Source organism: Podarcis raffonei, chromosome 1 (genome assembly GCF_027172205.1).
Source record: "Podarcis raffonei isolate rPodRaf1 chromosome 1, rPodRaf1.pri, whole genome shotgun sequence".
Lineage (NCBI taxonomy): Eukaryota > Metazoa > Chordata > Lepidosauria > Squamata > Lacertidae > Podarcis > Podarcis raffonei.
The window spans coordinates 118,297,184-118,312,742 of NC_070602.1; the positions used below are offsets into that span (position 1 = coordinate 118,297,184).

Here is a 15,559-nt window from a genome sequence, read left to right on the forward strand (position 1 = left end):
GGCCGCATCTGGCCCCTGGGCCTGAGGTTGCCTACCCCTGCCTAAAAGTGATCCCACATGAGTGCAGGGCAAACATTTCCCTCAAACACATTGTTTCCCCTGCAGTGATCCATTCACATGCAGAAAACACAGCACAAAAGGGTTCTCTTAGTAACCAGCTTTTATTATACGCTCTGCCAGCAATTACATAACTGGATTCCGGTCAAGCATTCAAGTCTGCCTGTGTCCTCCTTGAGAAACACTTGGGGACAAGAGGGAATCAAGCCTCCTTTTTCTTAATGTTACATTTCTTAAAATGCTGCTGAAATGACAATTATGTAAATAAACTTAAATTATGTATTTAATGAGAAGCACATGGCCAAATTCAAAGAGTCATAATCAATGTTATGCGAAGACTAATTCTTTTAAAGCTACCCACACTTAGCAGGCTTTTTTTTAATGAAATGATGTTGATTATCTCTATTATGAATCACACAAAATTTCCCCAAAAAAGGTGTTTGAGAGTCAGAGGAAGATCTTCTTTGATATGTATCTAAATGACCAGAGTAGATAGAAAACTCTCACAACAGCATATAACAATAACTGTAAGCTTAACTGTTTAGTTCACATGTTCTCTAATATTTATTACTAAAAACTTATAGTTTTGTGAACAAGCCACAGTGAGTCTCGTACTTGTATACTTTCTTTTCCCCCCGTTTGCTGCTACTAGGCAGCAAACAGAAGCAACTGCTTCCACTTTTAAACAGATTTCCCGAATTCTAGGGTCTCAGCAGTGGTTAAGTCAAATACAGAGAACTTGGTTTGTTTAAACTCTGTTTAGTAAGAACCAGTCAGATCCAAACCATAGTTTCAGATACTGGCTCATTCATGAACTTCTGGCCACTAGGCTCCTGCTATAGGAGTAAAAGGGCTCAGGCCCAAAGTTAGCTCTCTTGTCCCAACAAAAGCCTGAAGCTGGTCCTATAATGACGGGAGAATCAAAACCTACATGTGATATATGAGAAAAATGGTTCAAGGGAGACATCCCCACTAGTCCCTGGCACAAACTTACGCAGTTTTTTTAAAAAATCAATGCACTTTAAAGTTAGGGACGCGGGTGGCGCTGTGGTCTAAACCACTGAGCCTAGGGCTTGATGATTGGAAGGTTGGCAGTTCAAATCCCTGAAACGGGGTGAGCTCCCGTTACTCGGTCCCTGCTCCTGCCAACCTAGCAGTTCTAAAGCATGTCAAGTGCAAGTAGATAAATAGGTACCACTCCGGCGGGAAGGTAAATGGCATTTCCGTGTGCTGGCTCTGGTTTCGCCAGAAGTGGCTTAGTCATGCTGGCCACATGACCCGGGAAAACTGCCTGTGGACAAACGTCGGCTCCCGAGGCCAGTAAAGCGAGATGAGCGCAGCAACCCCAGAGTCGTTCGCAACTGGATTTAACTGTCAGGGGTCCTTTACCTTTTTTTTTTTTACTTTTAAGTTACCAACTTAGGAAGCAAATTAAAAATGCTCTTTTCAAAGCTACTTCAGCTAGATCTTACTCTCCACGAACATTTGATTACGTCTGGTTCTGTACAGTGATTTTTTCTTCTCTGCAAAGGGTTGCACCGCATGACCTTTAACGACCTCTAAAGTCCACTGATAAAAGCCAGAGTCCTGAAATTCTCTGCTTAACAAAAATGCCCGCTTATGAGTAAGAGGCAAGAGGTTTGAGGACTGCAGTATGCGTTTTCCAACCACATTCCGTTCCTAATATTTTTTATAAAGGTCAGGGTATAAAACCATTCATCAATCTTGGGGGCGGTGGGGAGGAATCACTGTTCTTTATAGCTTCACTGGATTTCTGAAGGTTCAAGAAAATGCTGCACAAACTTCTGTTGAAAGAGCCATATGCACCAATAATTTTGATGTATTATGCTAAAAAAAAATGAGATAGGGGGTGGAAGATGCCTTGGGGCATCTTCACTGACTTGTAAAGCAGCTGGTGATGTGTACTGGTGGGGTAGGGGGAAGAGAAGCTTGTAGACGAATGATTAAATTATCGAAGGTGAATGAGTACATGTGTACAACAGCAACTTAATTCAAAACAGGCAAGCTAGAAAGAGCTTATTATGGGGATGGTGGAGGCACCAGAAGAAATCTGGAAGCGGTAGTATCTTGGTAACAAATACTAATGGTAATCATTAGCTTGGCTTACAGGGTGAACTAGTTGCTTGCGTGGTTTTACAGAAAACAGACTAAGTTATAAATGAAATGAAAATCTGGGGAAACCTTTCCAGCTTAATCAGCCCTCTTATCTGTCAGCTGCTCTCCTTCCCACATTTTAAACACTTTGAAGACGGGGGAAGGGAATAAGGAAAACCGCAGTCAAGAAGGCTGATCTCATGTTTTCAGCTTTCTGCAATGAAGGCTCCTGAATGTGCTCGAATGTCTTATCAATGGGAATTCTTTTTTAAAAAGTTTTTCTCAGTGTGTTAATTAGGAAGTATTAGAAATATATATTTTCTGGAGTCAGCAATTTAAGTTTCAAGTATTCCTGCTGATGAGTGAGGAACAGCTGACAAAACAGCTCTCATCTTAACTCTACAAAAACTGCAGTCTTTTATTCTCTCTGGTCTATATGTTACATAAAGGTAAAGGGACCCCTGAAAAACTCTGGGGTTGCGGCGCTCATCTCGCTTTATTGGCCGAGGGAGCCAGCGTTTGTCCGCAGACAGCTTCCGGGTCATGTGGCCAGCATGCCTAAGCCGCCTCTGGTGAACCAGAGCAGCACACGGAAATGCCGTTTACCTTCCTGCTGGAGCGGTACCTATTTATCTACTTACACTTTGACGTGCTTTCGAACTGCTAGGTTGGCAGGAGCTGGGACCGAACAATGGGAGCTCACTCCGTCGCGGGGATTCGAACCGCCGACCTTCTGATCGGCAAGTCCTAGGCTCTGTGGTTTAACCCACTGCGCCACCTGTGTCCCATATGTTACATAGAGCAAAACAAATATACCCATTTGGGCTTGGGCTCAGGGATTTCTTCCACTACCCTCATTTCCAGAACTGCTCTCTGTTCCTACAACAAGGAGGGGGAACCTGAAGATAAATACAGGCCAGCCAGGGGAGTCAATGTGGTCTACTTGGCTGTTTTCCCCAAACTATGTCCATGGATGATGTCACAGCTGAAGGGCAGGACGACAGGGTTTATTTCTGCATAGGCTGATAAACAGAGATTCCAGCCCTTTCCCTGCTCCTTTTAAGTTTCAAATTTGTCCTGCAAGGTCATTCCTGATAAGGATCTTGCCCAAGGAACCAAAAAAGGTTCCCGACTCCTGCCCTAGAGCGAAGTACAAAATATCTTGTAAGAAGTGCTTGTATTACCTTAAGCAATAAATGGAAAGTTACAGGTCTAAAGTAGTTAAGCACTCTCCGCTGCCTTACATTAAAAATCCAAACATCCAACTATCCAAATTACATAATCATGTTTATGTGTGCACATGTTCATGCATGACCCCATAGTCAAAGTTTTTAATGTTAATGCAGAAAAGATAAGAATTAGAATGAAAAGAGACGAATGAAATAGAATCTGCAAGCAACACTTGTGGCTATAGGTAATAAAGCAGAAGAACTGAGAGCTGTAAAAATCACTTGCTTCAGTGTACATGAACTGCACTCCATGCACAGACGTCCAGCACCTTTTTGCAACATAGAAGCTGCAATCAAACCCTGAGCCCCCAAAACACAGGACGGCACCCCACTTTCACTCCAAGGAAAAGTGGAATGTATGTGTATTTGAGCATGGAAGAGAATGGAAAAATTTGCTAAAGTACAAGTGCAAACATTTATCTCAAGGGGAATGGGTGTAACATTCGTTATGAAGAACCTCAGACTCTATGCATGACACTGCCAGAGTTCTCTTCAAAACTCAGTTAGTCAAGGGAGCTTTGCCACGATACAGGAAAAATAGCAAGCATGCAGTTTATTTAACCAAAGAGGTAACTAGTTGACAAACAGGAAGGGACTGTAAAACTGATGTCTTACCCACCTGGCTACAGAATACATGAAAAGAAAGTCATTGTCTGGTGATCCAGGAGTCTTGCTATAGTCAGTATATTTCTTCTGGGTAGTACTTTTGATATCCTTCATCACAGACTCCATTTCTTTACTTAAATTGGTTTCTGACTGTAAAAAAGAAAGGTGGTTGACTTCACTTAGCTACAGTAAGAGGTGATTACAGAATTAAGACACCCTCGGAAAGTTAAGAATTACTTTTAAAATTACCTAACAGTCGTACATCAACAGCGGAAATACCGAATTCTACAGAATGAAACTAAATCTAAACAGTTATGGAGATGGACGAAGCACTCTTAAAATCCTACAATTATTTCTATGTTTTATTGTAAACCACCTTGAAGGAGTTTGCCCTCAAAGGCACCATATGCATTTTATAATAAATATATTCAACTAGGCATACATTGGAACGAGTCAATATGAACACAAAATTTTAAAACACGAATACGTCTCAAGAAAAAGTACTGTTTTAACGTATCTATAACTAAGACTGGAGCACAGTGAAACTTGTAATTTTAACTGCACCTTTTTGAATGTCACTGTGAAACTTCAAAATGCATAAAAGTCCTAGTAAAAGGAATAATCTGCACTCTTGATTGACACACTTCAAATGGTTTCTAGTTACAAGTGATTGATGCTTTGTATTATAAAGAAATTATGAGTTCCATGTAATACAATTCAGTTCTGTATAAGATGAGAAGCTGGAAAGAATGACTTTTAACGACCAATAAATACATAGACTGAAATGCGGGAGCAAAATGCTCACATAATCACCTCCTATTTTAAAGGTGATGTAACAGAGCTTAACTGTTAAAATGTTAACGTTATTTAAGCTCTTAAGTGCTTAACAGAGAAATGGGAGAGGATATTCAGCTTTAAAATTCTATAAAATGCAAATGAGTTTGGGGAAGGAGAGAGAGAGAATGAAAAGGAATGTTGAAAGATGGAGACAAATTAACAAGGATCTTTCTGCCTTACACTGATGCTTACTGGGAAAGTTCCCAGCTGCTCTTGAAGATCTTCCACTTCCTTTATGAGATCTTGCATAGTCTTGTTACTGTGACATTGCCAAAGGTTCCTCTCCACATTGTTGCCAGGATAACATGGAAGAACGCTGTTAGCAAACTGCCTGCACAGAGGACAAGTAAATTCTCCTTTGTCCACTGAAAAGCCCTGGAGAACCTGGTCGTTCTAAAGGAAATAAAAATACAAATGAATTCGTGAAGCGACACTGTTAAGTTCTAGTGACAGCAAGGCCAGAAATAAAAGAACAATTGCTCAGCTACAAGTTAAAGTGTAGTTATTTTTGTAACCAAGCAATTTAATGAATAAATGCTTAATGTTAAGACTTCTAATTATTCAGACAACCTGTTCATCACTGTAATGCAAACACAGAATGCCAGTGCAAGGTCCATTTGCAGCAGGTAATCAACAAGCAGGAGAGGGATATTAAGGGAAGAGCATGCTGGGGGCGGGCCGGGGGGGGAGGAGACTTTCTTTTTTTTAAGGGTCCTTAATGATAAGTACTCTCTACTTGTAAATTATAGCAGCAAATATTCAATTCTCTGTAGACATGGCAACAGCGATTCTTTAGGAAAAGAGAACTGAATCATCATTTTCTTCTCCTTGGTATCAGTAACAACCTCAACAAAACACTTGAAAGACTATGGACTGGGTTCAGCTAATGCTTGCACTGATGGGTGGCGCTGTGGGTTAAACCACAGAGCCTAGGACTTGCCGATCAGAAGGTCGGCAGTTTGAATCCCCGCAACAGGGTGAGCTCCCGTTGTTCAGTCCCTGCTCCTGCCAACCTAGCAGTTCGAAAGCCGTCAAAGTGCAAGTAGATAAATAGGTACCGCTCTGGCGGGAAGGTAAACGGCATTTCCGTGCACTGCTCTGGTTCTCCAGAAGTGGCTTAGTCATGCTGGCTACATGACCCGGAAGCTGTAAGCTGGCTCCCTCGGCCAATAAAGCGAGATGAGCGCTGCAACCCCAGAGTCGGCCACGACTGGACCTAATGGTCAGGGGTCTCTTTACCTTTACCAGTCTCCATAGTGTCACACTGACTTCCTCCCATAAGCTTTTCCCTAAGCCTAATTCTCTCTCTGTTACAAGGCAAGGGGAGACATGCGATGCTTTTTTAGCCTAGGGCTTGCCGATTGGAAGGTTGGCGGTTCGAATCCCTGCGACAGGGTGAGCTCCCGTTGCTCTGTCCCAGCTCCTGCCAACCTAGCAGTTCGAAAGCACGTCAAAGTGCAAGTAGATAAATAGGTACTGCTCCGGCAGGAAGGTAAACGGTGTTTCTGTGTGATGCTCTGGTTCACCAGAGGCGGCTTAGTCATGCTGTGAGATGAGCGCCGCAACCCCAGAGTCATCCGTGACTGGACCTAACGGCCAGGGGTCCCTTTACCTTTTTAAGGGGGGGGGACTCTGTCACAAGCAATGGAGGGCAACACTGGTGGCTAGAAAAAATTGTTACTTTCACAGATTGTCTGTGACTACACTTCCTTTCACAGAACCAATGAGAGCTCAGGTGAGTGAGGCTTTCATCGTGATAAGCACAAAGCAGTTGTTTGTCAGGGACTCCTCTCTTAATTTTTAAGACCACTGAACATACCTTGTCCATGTTGTGAATTGTGATCACTTTTTTAAACTGTTAGATCCCACACCCCGTTCCCCATTGCCGTAGAGTGGTTGCTGCAAGCCACTTTGATTCAACTATGGAAGTTATCTTATTTGAATCAGTGAGATGAGGCCTGGGAAGCAATAATTTAAGCTCCATTGCTGCATCACCTGCACAGCCCATCACTACAGACCATGGTCAGATGTTTCTAACATAGCAGTTCAGCAAATTCAAATGTTACCAAATACAACAGGGGCAGTGTACTGTGAAGCCCATCCAACTTCAGTGAAATAGTACAGCACTGAAAACCTCTTTTTCATGGCCAATACCATAATGCATTATATATGAGAATATTTGGGGGGGGGGCATAAAGCACTGCATTGTATTTCAAAAGATGGATTTTGCACTTTGTTTAAAAAATCCAGATGGTACATAAAGGCATCACTGGGATTCTATCGATGTCAACAGCAAAGCCTATAGTACTTAATGAGTAAAAAAGCTCGATATCCAGAAATGTCCATTTTAACTTACCCGCAATGATTCCATGTAGGATTTATGGCAATCTATGTGTAACGTGTGGCCACAAGTTTGTACATACACACCTCCTTCCCAGCCAATTGATACCGATTGCAGACAGGAACTCTTTTAAAAAGGTAAAAAAGGGGGGTAAAAAAAAATTCATGTATATTTCCACACCAATTAAAATGTAAATTAATCACAATTAAAATAAATTACATGTAATTAATAGTCTAATTTAAACATAGAATGTTATTCATAAAGTGAAGACCAACAAAGAGCCAGGGCCAAGAAAGTCAGCGGTTTTTTTTATATCCCTAATCATCTACGTGTTTATCAAAAAGTCTTCGAATAAGGTTCCTGTTCAACTTCCAATGTATGATGCATATATTTCTGTTACATCTAAGCCTGGTAAAGACCATGACAAATTTTGCAAGTTATAGGCCAATTTCTTTAACTGGAATAGATGTTAGGGTATGAACAGAGATTCTGGCTAATAAGAGTTAAGGCAGTGGTATTAACCGTACTGCATGCGAATCAAGCAAGTTTTATTCAGCATAGACAGGGAGCTTATCGCCCAAGATTGGTGACCCAACTGGCTGCTTTAAACAGTCTTAGAACTGATCCAGCTGCACTTACTTCCTTAGATGCTGAAAAGGTCCCATTAGCATTCACCTGAAAAGTGATTCTCAGCGCATGCTAAGATACCACCAAGGAACTTTATGTTTGCTACTTTGGACAAATTTAGATTTTCTAAAGAATTTATAACGTGGGTTAAAATTTTATACCTCTCGCCTAAATCGCAAATAAGCCTGGAAGGATTTGATGGTCTGTGGACCATGCTACCTGGCTACATTTGAACATATTTATTACAGATATCAATTTCATGAGGATACCTATTTGGACATATGAGAGCTTATATGAATTTATGTTTATTTTAAACTGAATGAACTGATTGTTAATGTATAATAGATGTGAACTGCTGCTGGTTTTTCCTATTATTATTATTATTATTATTTTACACAGTACTATTATTCTAGAAAAAGAGGTGATGTGAACTTCTCCCTTGTTCTCTTAGAATGGCAATGGCGCACACCTGAGAGGTGCTGCAACTGAGCTCCATTGAGGTCCAGCTGAATAAAAGCCGTGTGTGCGCGTGTGTGTTAAAAAAATTGGAAAAAAGTAACTTTAGAAAAACAGGATTTGTTCCCCTATTCCTTAGCTGAGGTGAACAAACTATTCAAGGGCCTTAACAAAGGTTTCTGTTTCTGCACCAAGAGAAATTTAAGGATTAATTCTTTCCTACTGTGACCATTTTAGCACAATAATGATCTGGAAAGCTGAAAGAAAGCAAAAACATTTGATCCAAGTAATATCTGAGTTGGACTATACTTTTTTTAAAAATCAAAGAGTAATCCAGTTTCCTAAGTGGGAGGATTCCCAGTGCACAAGATGCTGTATTTCAGAAAGATCTAGAATTGCTAATAAAGTGCTCTGCTAATAGGTACCAAGGCACTTCAGATCTTTTCACACAATCAAATGCATGTTTAACTAAACAGTAAAAATGACTAAAACGTTTGAAATGTATGAAAATGTTCTTTGTGTGCAGTGGGTTATGCATGCACCCCAAACTATTCATTCATTGGTTGGCTAGAAAGGAAGCAATGCTTTTAGATTTTAGATTACAATTTAAGTAAATTCTGGTTTTATGGGAATATTTTAACTAGATGTAGTAACAAGGTCTACCTGCTAGTTGTTGAAAAGTCATGTTTCGTGCTTCCCATTTGCTCTAAGGAAAAGGTATAAGGATGTGAAATTATTGTGTTTCCCCTCTACAGAAGGAAATGTTCTTGCATGTAGCTTTGCTCCTTTCAGCAAACAATGTAAATGAGAAGTAGTAGATATGGCAACAAAGTGAAGCAGAAAATGACACCTGATTTCTTAGTGAATCACTCCAAACATATTTTTTTAAATTCCTTCAGTTGTATTTCATTTCACAAACAAGGAGTTGTAATCAGGACCCAGCCAAATCCACCATTCCATTTGTAGGTGACAAATGATGTGGAACAATTTTAGTATTATTTTTTTCTGAACTACCACTACTGGGCCCTGAAACAGTTTGCCAGGACAACAGTGGACTCCTCTCTCCTTTTTCTGTGCAAACATGCTTGTATAGTTCAAGAGACATTCTTAGGAGGAAATGTGATGATGCTAAGGGCTCTGTTCCACCACTGCTGATCCCAGTTTTTAAACGGGGTTTTGTTTTTTGGAAGGAGAAGAAGAGGAGGAAGAATGGAGATGAAATCACTGGCATAAAGAAGTGCTCTCTCTCTTTCAAATTGCACTCCCCTTCTGGGAGACAAAATGCCCTTAAAACTGCTGCTTTGCCACAGTCCTAATTGTAACACTGATAAACAACTATTTTCATTGCTGAGCAAGCATTTTAACATATATGTCCTAAACTGAACAGTGTGCACAATCAGAGACACGGGTTCTCGCATCCCTGTGGAACACTCACAGAGATTGTTTAGAAGATCTATTAGAGATCTATTAGAATTCAAAGAAGTCGTAAGAAAAATTATAGCAGTTAATACAACTAAATATTTAAACGAAGCGCAAGAAACAGAACACCATCGCAACATGCTGCTGCAGAAAACTTACATCTTTAAAGAAGTGCTGTAAAGTGGCGAGGCGGGCTTCATACACTGCCGCACACGTATCCCAAGGATAAATCTGCTCCTTTTCAGAGGTTGGAAGCTTCTTGGGCTCAGTAGTATTGCGGCATTGCCCCAAAACTGCAGGGAGAAACAATGTCGTCATCAGCAGAGCGGGAAACGAAGCGCAACTGAGGTACTTCTACTTTTTAGCCAAAGGTCACATCCACACACCATATTCTCCCAGCAGGACACACACTCTTGCCTGGCTAGGTCCACGGCTTCCTAACCAGTGATTTTTGCCGGCAGAAACGTGTTTGCGAAGTGTGATAATGCACCTTGCTTTCTTGGATAGCAGGTGGAGAGGGTGTGAGCGTGGATAGAAACCTCTGGCTTCTGCATGGTCTAGAACGCGGCGTCCAGTGCAAAGGTAAGAATCATGTCTGTTGCCCCACCCACTTGGGTCTCTGACCCTGTCCATAAGGGGCATGTGGAGGTTGCCATGATGGGACACACAACCCTTAGGGCGAAAATGGTTCCTCGCTTTGGTTTTATACAACAAAAAGCTCAAGAATACAGTCATACCTTGGGTTGAAGTAGCTTCGGGATAAGTATTTTCAGGTTGCGCGCTGTGGCGACCCGGAAGTAACGCTCGCACATGCGCACATGTCGCATGCATGTGCGGAAGCGGCGAATCATGACCCGCGCACATGCAGATGCGGGTTGCGTTCACTTCTGGATGCAAACGGGGCTCCGGAATGGATCCCGTTCGCATCCAGAGATACCATTGTGAGATGGCTGTATGTACACCTTTCTTGCAGCTCCTTTGAAGTGCAGCAAACGCTAGCTGCCATTAAAATATTCTCAGATATCTACCTATCTTCTTCCAACTCAGTAAGCTGTTTCTTCAGTCCTACCTGAAGAGGCCTGTAAGAGCACAACTAATCCAGCAGGTCGCTCCTCAGTGGAAGGGCCGCTCTGTCCACAAATAACACAATCATACACAGCTTCAGGGACATGCTGTTCTGCTGTTGCTATCTCCATAGCAATTTCTGCATCTGGTGACTCTAAGGATCAGAGGAAGGAAACTGCATTATTGAAGAACGTACACTCTTGTAAGTAAAATGCAAGATAGGCCTGTCAGCTGGATCATTATACCAATTATAAAATGCAGCGTGTTACTATTTTCCACCTAAGGATGGCACATATATTTAATTTTGTCCACAGTGAGCTTTATCTCCATGCTACTATAAATAATGTTTATGTTATATATACAGAGAGAGAGAGAGAGAGAGAGAGAGAGAGAGAGAGAGAGAGTAAAGCATGTTCCTTGCAATATTTGGGTGGTAGGACAAACTTGTCCCCACCTCCACTGCAGGAAGTGACTGAGAAGCTGCTGCACTGGCCAGTTTTGCAATCTATATAGCTGCAGCAAACTTATGTACAGAAAAGGAAAAGGGAAATGCACATCAAATAAAACAACCACCACCATCACTGATTTAGTAATTAATGTGGAGGCATTGGAATATTCCATGTGTTTTATCTGAATAGCCCCTTATCTATCTAACTCCTGTTTTTTCAATCCAAACTTTGAAAAGTTGGGACTTGGCATGAGACAATGGATGAGAAAAACCAGAAGAACATTTAGAAAGCATCATGTGGGATGTTTCTCTCACTGAGGGACTAGAACAGGGGTGGGGAACACTTACGACCCGGTGGGCCAGATCACTATCTGTCCCCACCCACTTGGACCAACTTTGGCAGGGGAGTTTATTGGCCACTGGCCAATAAACCGATGTAATCAGATAAATTATAGGTGGGTTGTTCTGCCCACCTGTCAAAGTCCCTTGCAAGGTGCTTCTGAAGCCCCCAACAGCCAGGTGGTTGCCAGGGACCACAGCCCAAGGAGCTCTGCCAGCTCTATGGTGAGCAAAATCCCAAGCATTGGGCAGGCAAAACTGCTTTCTGCAGAGATTGGCTGCACATTCACGTCCCTGACAGGGAACTCCATTATCACAGGCAAGGAGAAAAGTGTAACCTTGGTCACAGGGAAGATGCTGTTTTCCTTTAGTTTCTTAATGGCAATGCTGCCAAAATCTAGGGGGGAAACCAGGGAGCAGGAAGAAAAAGAAGCATATTGTCTTTGACACTTAAGCTTATTGTTTTTGACACTATATGCACTTTTACCACCACCCAGTGGCAACTGGAAGAACAACAGATGAAATAAATACAGTAGTTTTCATGTTTAAAAACCAATTCATTTCTATATTAATTTCTCTAGTTACGCACTATAGAAGGGATCCCTGAAAGTATAGTCTTTCCATATTAATTTCTCTCAGGGAAGCTAGACATTATGTAAATAGGAAAACAACATTTCTCCTGTTTTCAACCTATAAAGGAATTCAGGTCACCGTTTCCAAAGATAAAAAAGAATCCATTAGGAAAGCTTTCCTAATAAATCACTTTAAAAAAAGCTTTTCAACAGCTTTGGAAATATAATGGCAAGTATTTTCAATTGAGTATTGAATATAAAAACATTCAAATGTTAAGGCTTGCTGTGACAAAAGAAGTCAACCACGCTATACAAATCAATTGTCAATCTACAGAATCATAGGATATACCTCTGTATAGAAAACAATTCATTATTGTTTTAACCATTACATCTGCTTAGCCCTCCTGCCACAGGCTGCACAGCCATGCAGAAGGAACATCCTGCACTGAGTATTCCTGTACTTTGACAGATTATTAAGATGTTTGTTTCAACTTTTCCTGCTGAAATCAATAGGATTTGAATACGCAATGTTTCGATTACTAACTACATAACAGCAGGACCAAAGCAACAATAAGGAAGTCACCTCTGTTGTTCAGTATAGGAAAGGAGAAAGCATCTTCAATAATATCACTGATTTATTAGGCAATTGCTATAGCTGCATAAAACTGATTAAATCAACCACTTAACTAAAGCTAGCATATCTTGTTTAAGTGTCCTGATTGCTGTAGTGCATGAAAACAGCACACGGTGAGCTACTTTAGATTTTGGCACAAAATCCGTGTGCTGTTTAATAACAGTTTTTTTTAAAAAAAAGTTTTCCAAACCAGATTTCAAAGCCACTGCAGTACCGGCCTAAATTAAGAACTTGAACATATTACTTTAAATATAGCAAATGCATAGTTCATAGTTATGCAGTTAGATCATACAGGCTGGGGGTCTAGCTAAAAGGCTACAGCAGCTCAAAAACAGTATGTGAAAGCGTTATTATTAATTAGAATTAGTGGAATCATGATCACAGCTTTATTATAAGAGAAGGGAACATTCTCAATGGTTCAGAAATAGCCATTATTTTCCATTATGACTTTTAAAACTGCCTTGGCCCAGTATACCTGAAGGAGCGTCTCTACCGCCAACGTTCAACCCGGACACTGAGGTCCAGTGCTGAGGGCCTTCTGGCAGTTTCCTCACTGCGAGAAGTGAGGTTACAGGGAACCAGGCAGAGGGCCTTCTTGGTAGTGGCGCCTGCCCTGTGGAACACCTTCCCATCAGATGTCAAAGAAATAAACAACTATCTGATGTTTAGAAGACATCTGAAGGCAGCCGTGTTTAGGGAAGCTTTTAATGACTGATGTTTTAATGTATTTTTAATCTTTCGTTGGAAGCCGCCCAGAGAGGCTGGGGAAACCCAGCCAGATGGGTGGGGTATAAATAATAAGTTGTTGTTATTATTATTATTATTATTAGTAGTAGTAGTAGTAGTAGTAGTAGCAGCAGCAGCAGCAGCAGTAGCAGCGGTAGTGGGTCATATTGAGATTACCTAGGCATTTGTAAGCAACTGGGAAAATAAATGTATACCAGGCTTCCTCAACCTCCGCCCTCCAGATGTTTTTGGCCTACAACTCCCATGATCCCTAGCTAGCAGGACCAGTGGCCAGGGATGCTGGGAATTGTAGTCTCAAAACATCTGGAGGGCTGAGGTTGCGGAAGCCTGGTGTATACTATTACCACTACACTAGGGCAATTGCTACCACTAGCCACAACTGGTTTTTAACCAGCTAATAGTAGATTACTGTGAATAAAGGAACTGGGGATAAAATGTATGGTTGGTATTCCTAATTGCCCATAGACAGCTTTCAACAATGTCAAATGTACAAATCTTTAAAAACAAAACAGAGCAAAACCCTCAAATCAAATATCAAGTAGCACTAGGTTACTGAAATTATCTCAGCCAATGTATCTGATCCATGAGAATAATGCATAACTTAAGACTAAATATTGTATGTTTCTGCAATGTCTTAGCTTAAGCACTGGAAACCCCACATGCTAAGTGTGGTTTGCAATCTGTTAACTGGAAGGAACATTGCTCTTGCAAAGCACTGTGTGTCAAGGTGGTCTCCAAGCACGGAAGCAACTCTCAAAATCTTAATATATTTTGCCCTAACACAGCATGTGTATTCCCAGGCAACGAGTAGAAGCTAATCTATTGTCCTATAAAATCCAGAAGGAGAGGTGCTGGGAAAACCATGTGTCACCTTGCTATTCCCTACCCGCAACTCCTCAAAAATAATTTGCTCCAGGAATTGAAAGCTGGGCTGCAGAATCACGCTGAGTTAATAAGAGACTAGAAAAAGAGTATTACCCACTTGTCAAAAGGATGTTCCATATGAATTCTCTGGATTAACATTAAATCACAACACATTAAGTTCTGTATAATTTTTTTAAAAAATCACAAGTGATAAAATTCTAAAATGAGGTGATTCCACTTGCAAGTCAGACAGTTTTGAAAGTCAGCCATCTGAAGCAATATGGACTGAATGTGTCTTTCTCCATTGACAATAGCAGTGTCACAAAATCCAACCGCTTATACCAGGAATGGGGACCGATGGGTTTTCCATCAGGTCCTGCTATCCCTGACTTGCACCATTGGTTGGCCACTCATGAGTTCTTATGTATGTATTGCATTTTTATTCTGCCTTACCCCCAAGGAACTGGGGAAACCCAGCCAGATGGGCAGAGTATAAAAAAAAGAAATTATTATCAGTATTATTACTATAAGGAACTCAAGGTGGCACACACAGTTTTCTCAGGTAGCTTCCCAACCATGCAGCAACCAGATTGCTTAGACAAAAGCTACAGAGATGGCAGATGACTTTGCTGCTATTCTAGCCCTTACACAGAATTGTTTCAGGTCAACACAGAAAATGTCCTACTTCTTGGCTTGTCTTCTCACTCTCTCCAAATCACTTCTGTTTGGCATCAGACACTGGATCTACCAGTTTATCTGCTGAGCCAGAACCTGGGTCTTGGGGAGCACATTATTGTCTTGATTATTTGATGATGATGGTGATAATAATAATAATAATAATAATAATAATAATAATATAAAATAATAATAATAATAATAAATTATTTATAACCCGCCCATCTGGCTAGGTTTCTCCAGCCACTCTGGGTGGCTTCCAGCAAAATATTAAAAGCACAATAAAACATCAAACCTTAAAAGCTTCCCTAATCAGGGCTGCCTTCAGATAGCTTCTAAACATCAGATAGTTGTTTATTTCCTTGACATCTGATGGGAGGGAATTCCATATGGTGGGCGGCACTACCGAGAAGACCCTCTGCCTGGTTCCCTGTAGCTTCGCTTCTTGCAGCGAGGGAGGCGCCAGAAGGCCCTCAGAGCTGGACCTGAGTGTCCGGGCTGAACAATGGGGGGCTTGAAAGGTCAGCA

At 41.2% G+C, this 15,559-nt stretch overlaps 1 protein-coding gene and 1 pseudogene across 1 annotated transcript in view; both read right to left on the minus strand.

Annotated features, from left to right (window-relative positions):
- Positions 1-15,559, minus strand: part of UBR3 (ubiquitin protein ligase E3 component n-recognin 3) — an 89,066-nt gene that overhangs the window by 24,928 nt on the left and 48,579 nt on the right. Inside the window, exons 25-29 of the mRNA XM_053359955.1 lie at positions 10,757-10,906; positions 9,847-9,980; positions 7,201-7,311; positions 5,037-5,237; positions 4,021-4,157 (exon numbers count right to left, since the gene is read on the minus strand). Coding sequence (XP_053215930.1) covers positions 4,021-4,157; positions 5,037-5,237; positions 7,201-7,311; positions 9,847-9,980; positions 10,757-10,906 — 733 coding nt within the window. The remainder of the gene's footprint in view (positions 1-4,020; positions 4,158-5,036; positions 5,238-7,200; positions 7,312-9,846; positions 9,981-10,756; positions 10,907-15,559) is intronic.
- Positions 12,004-12,158, minus strand: LOC128403196 (uncharacterized; annotated as a pseudogene).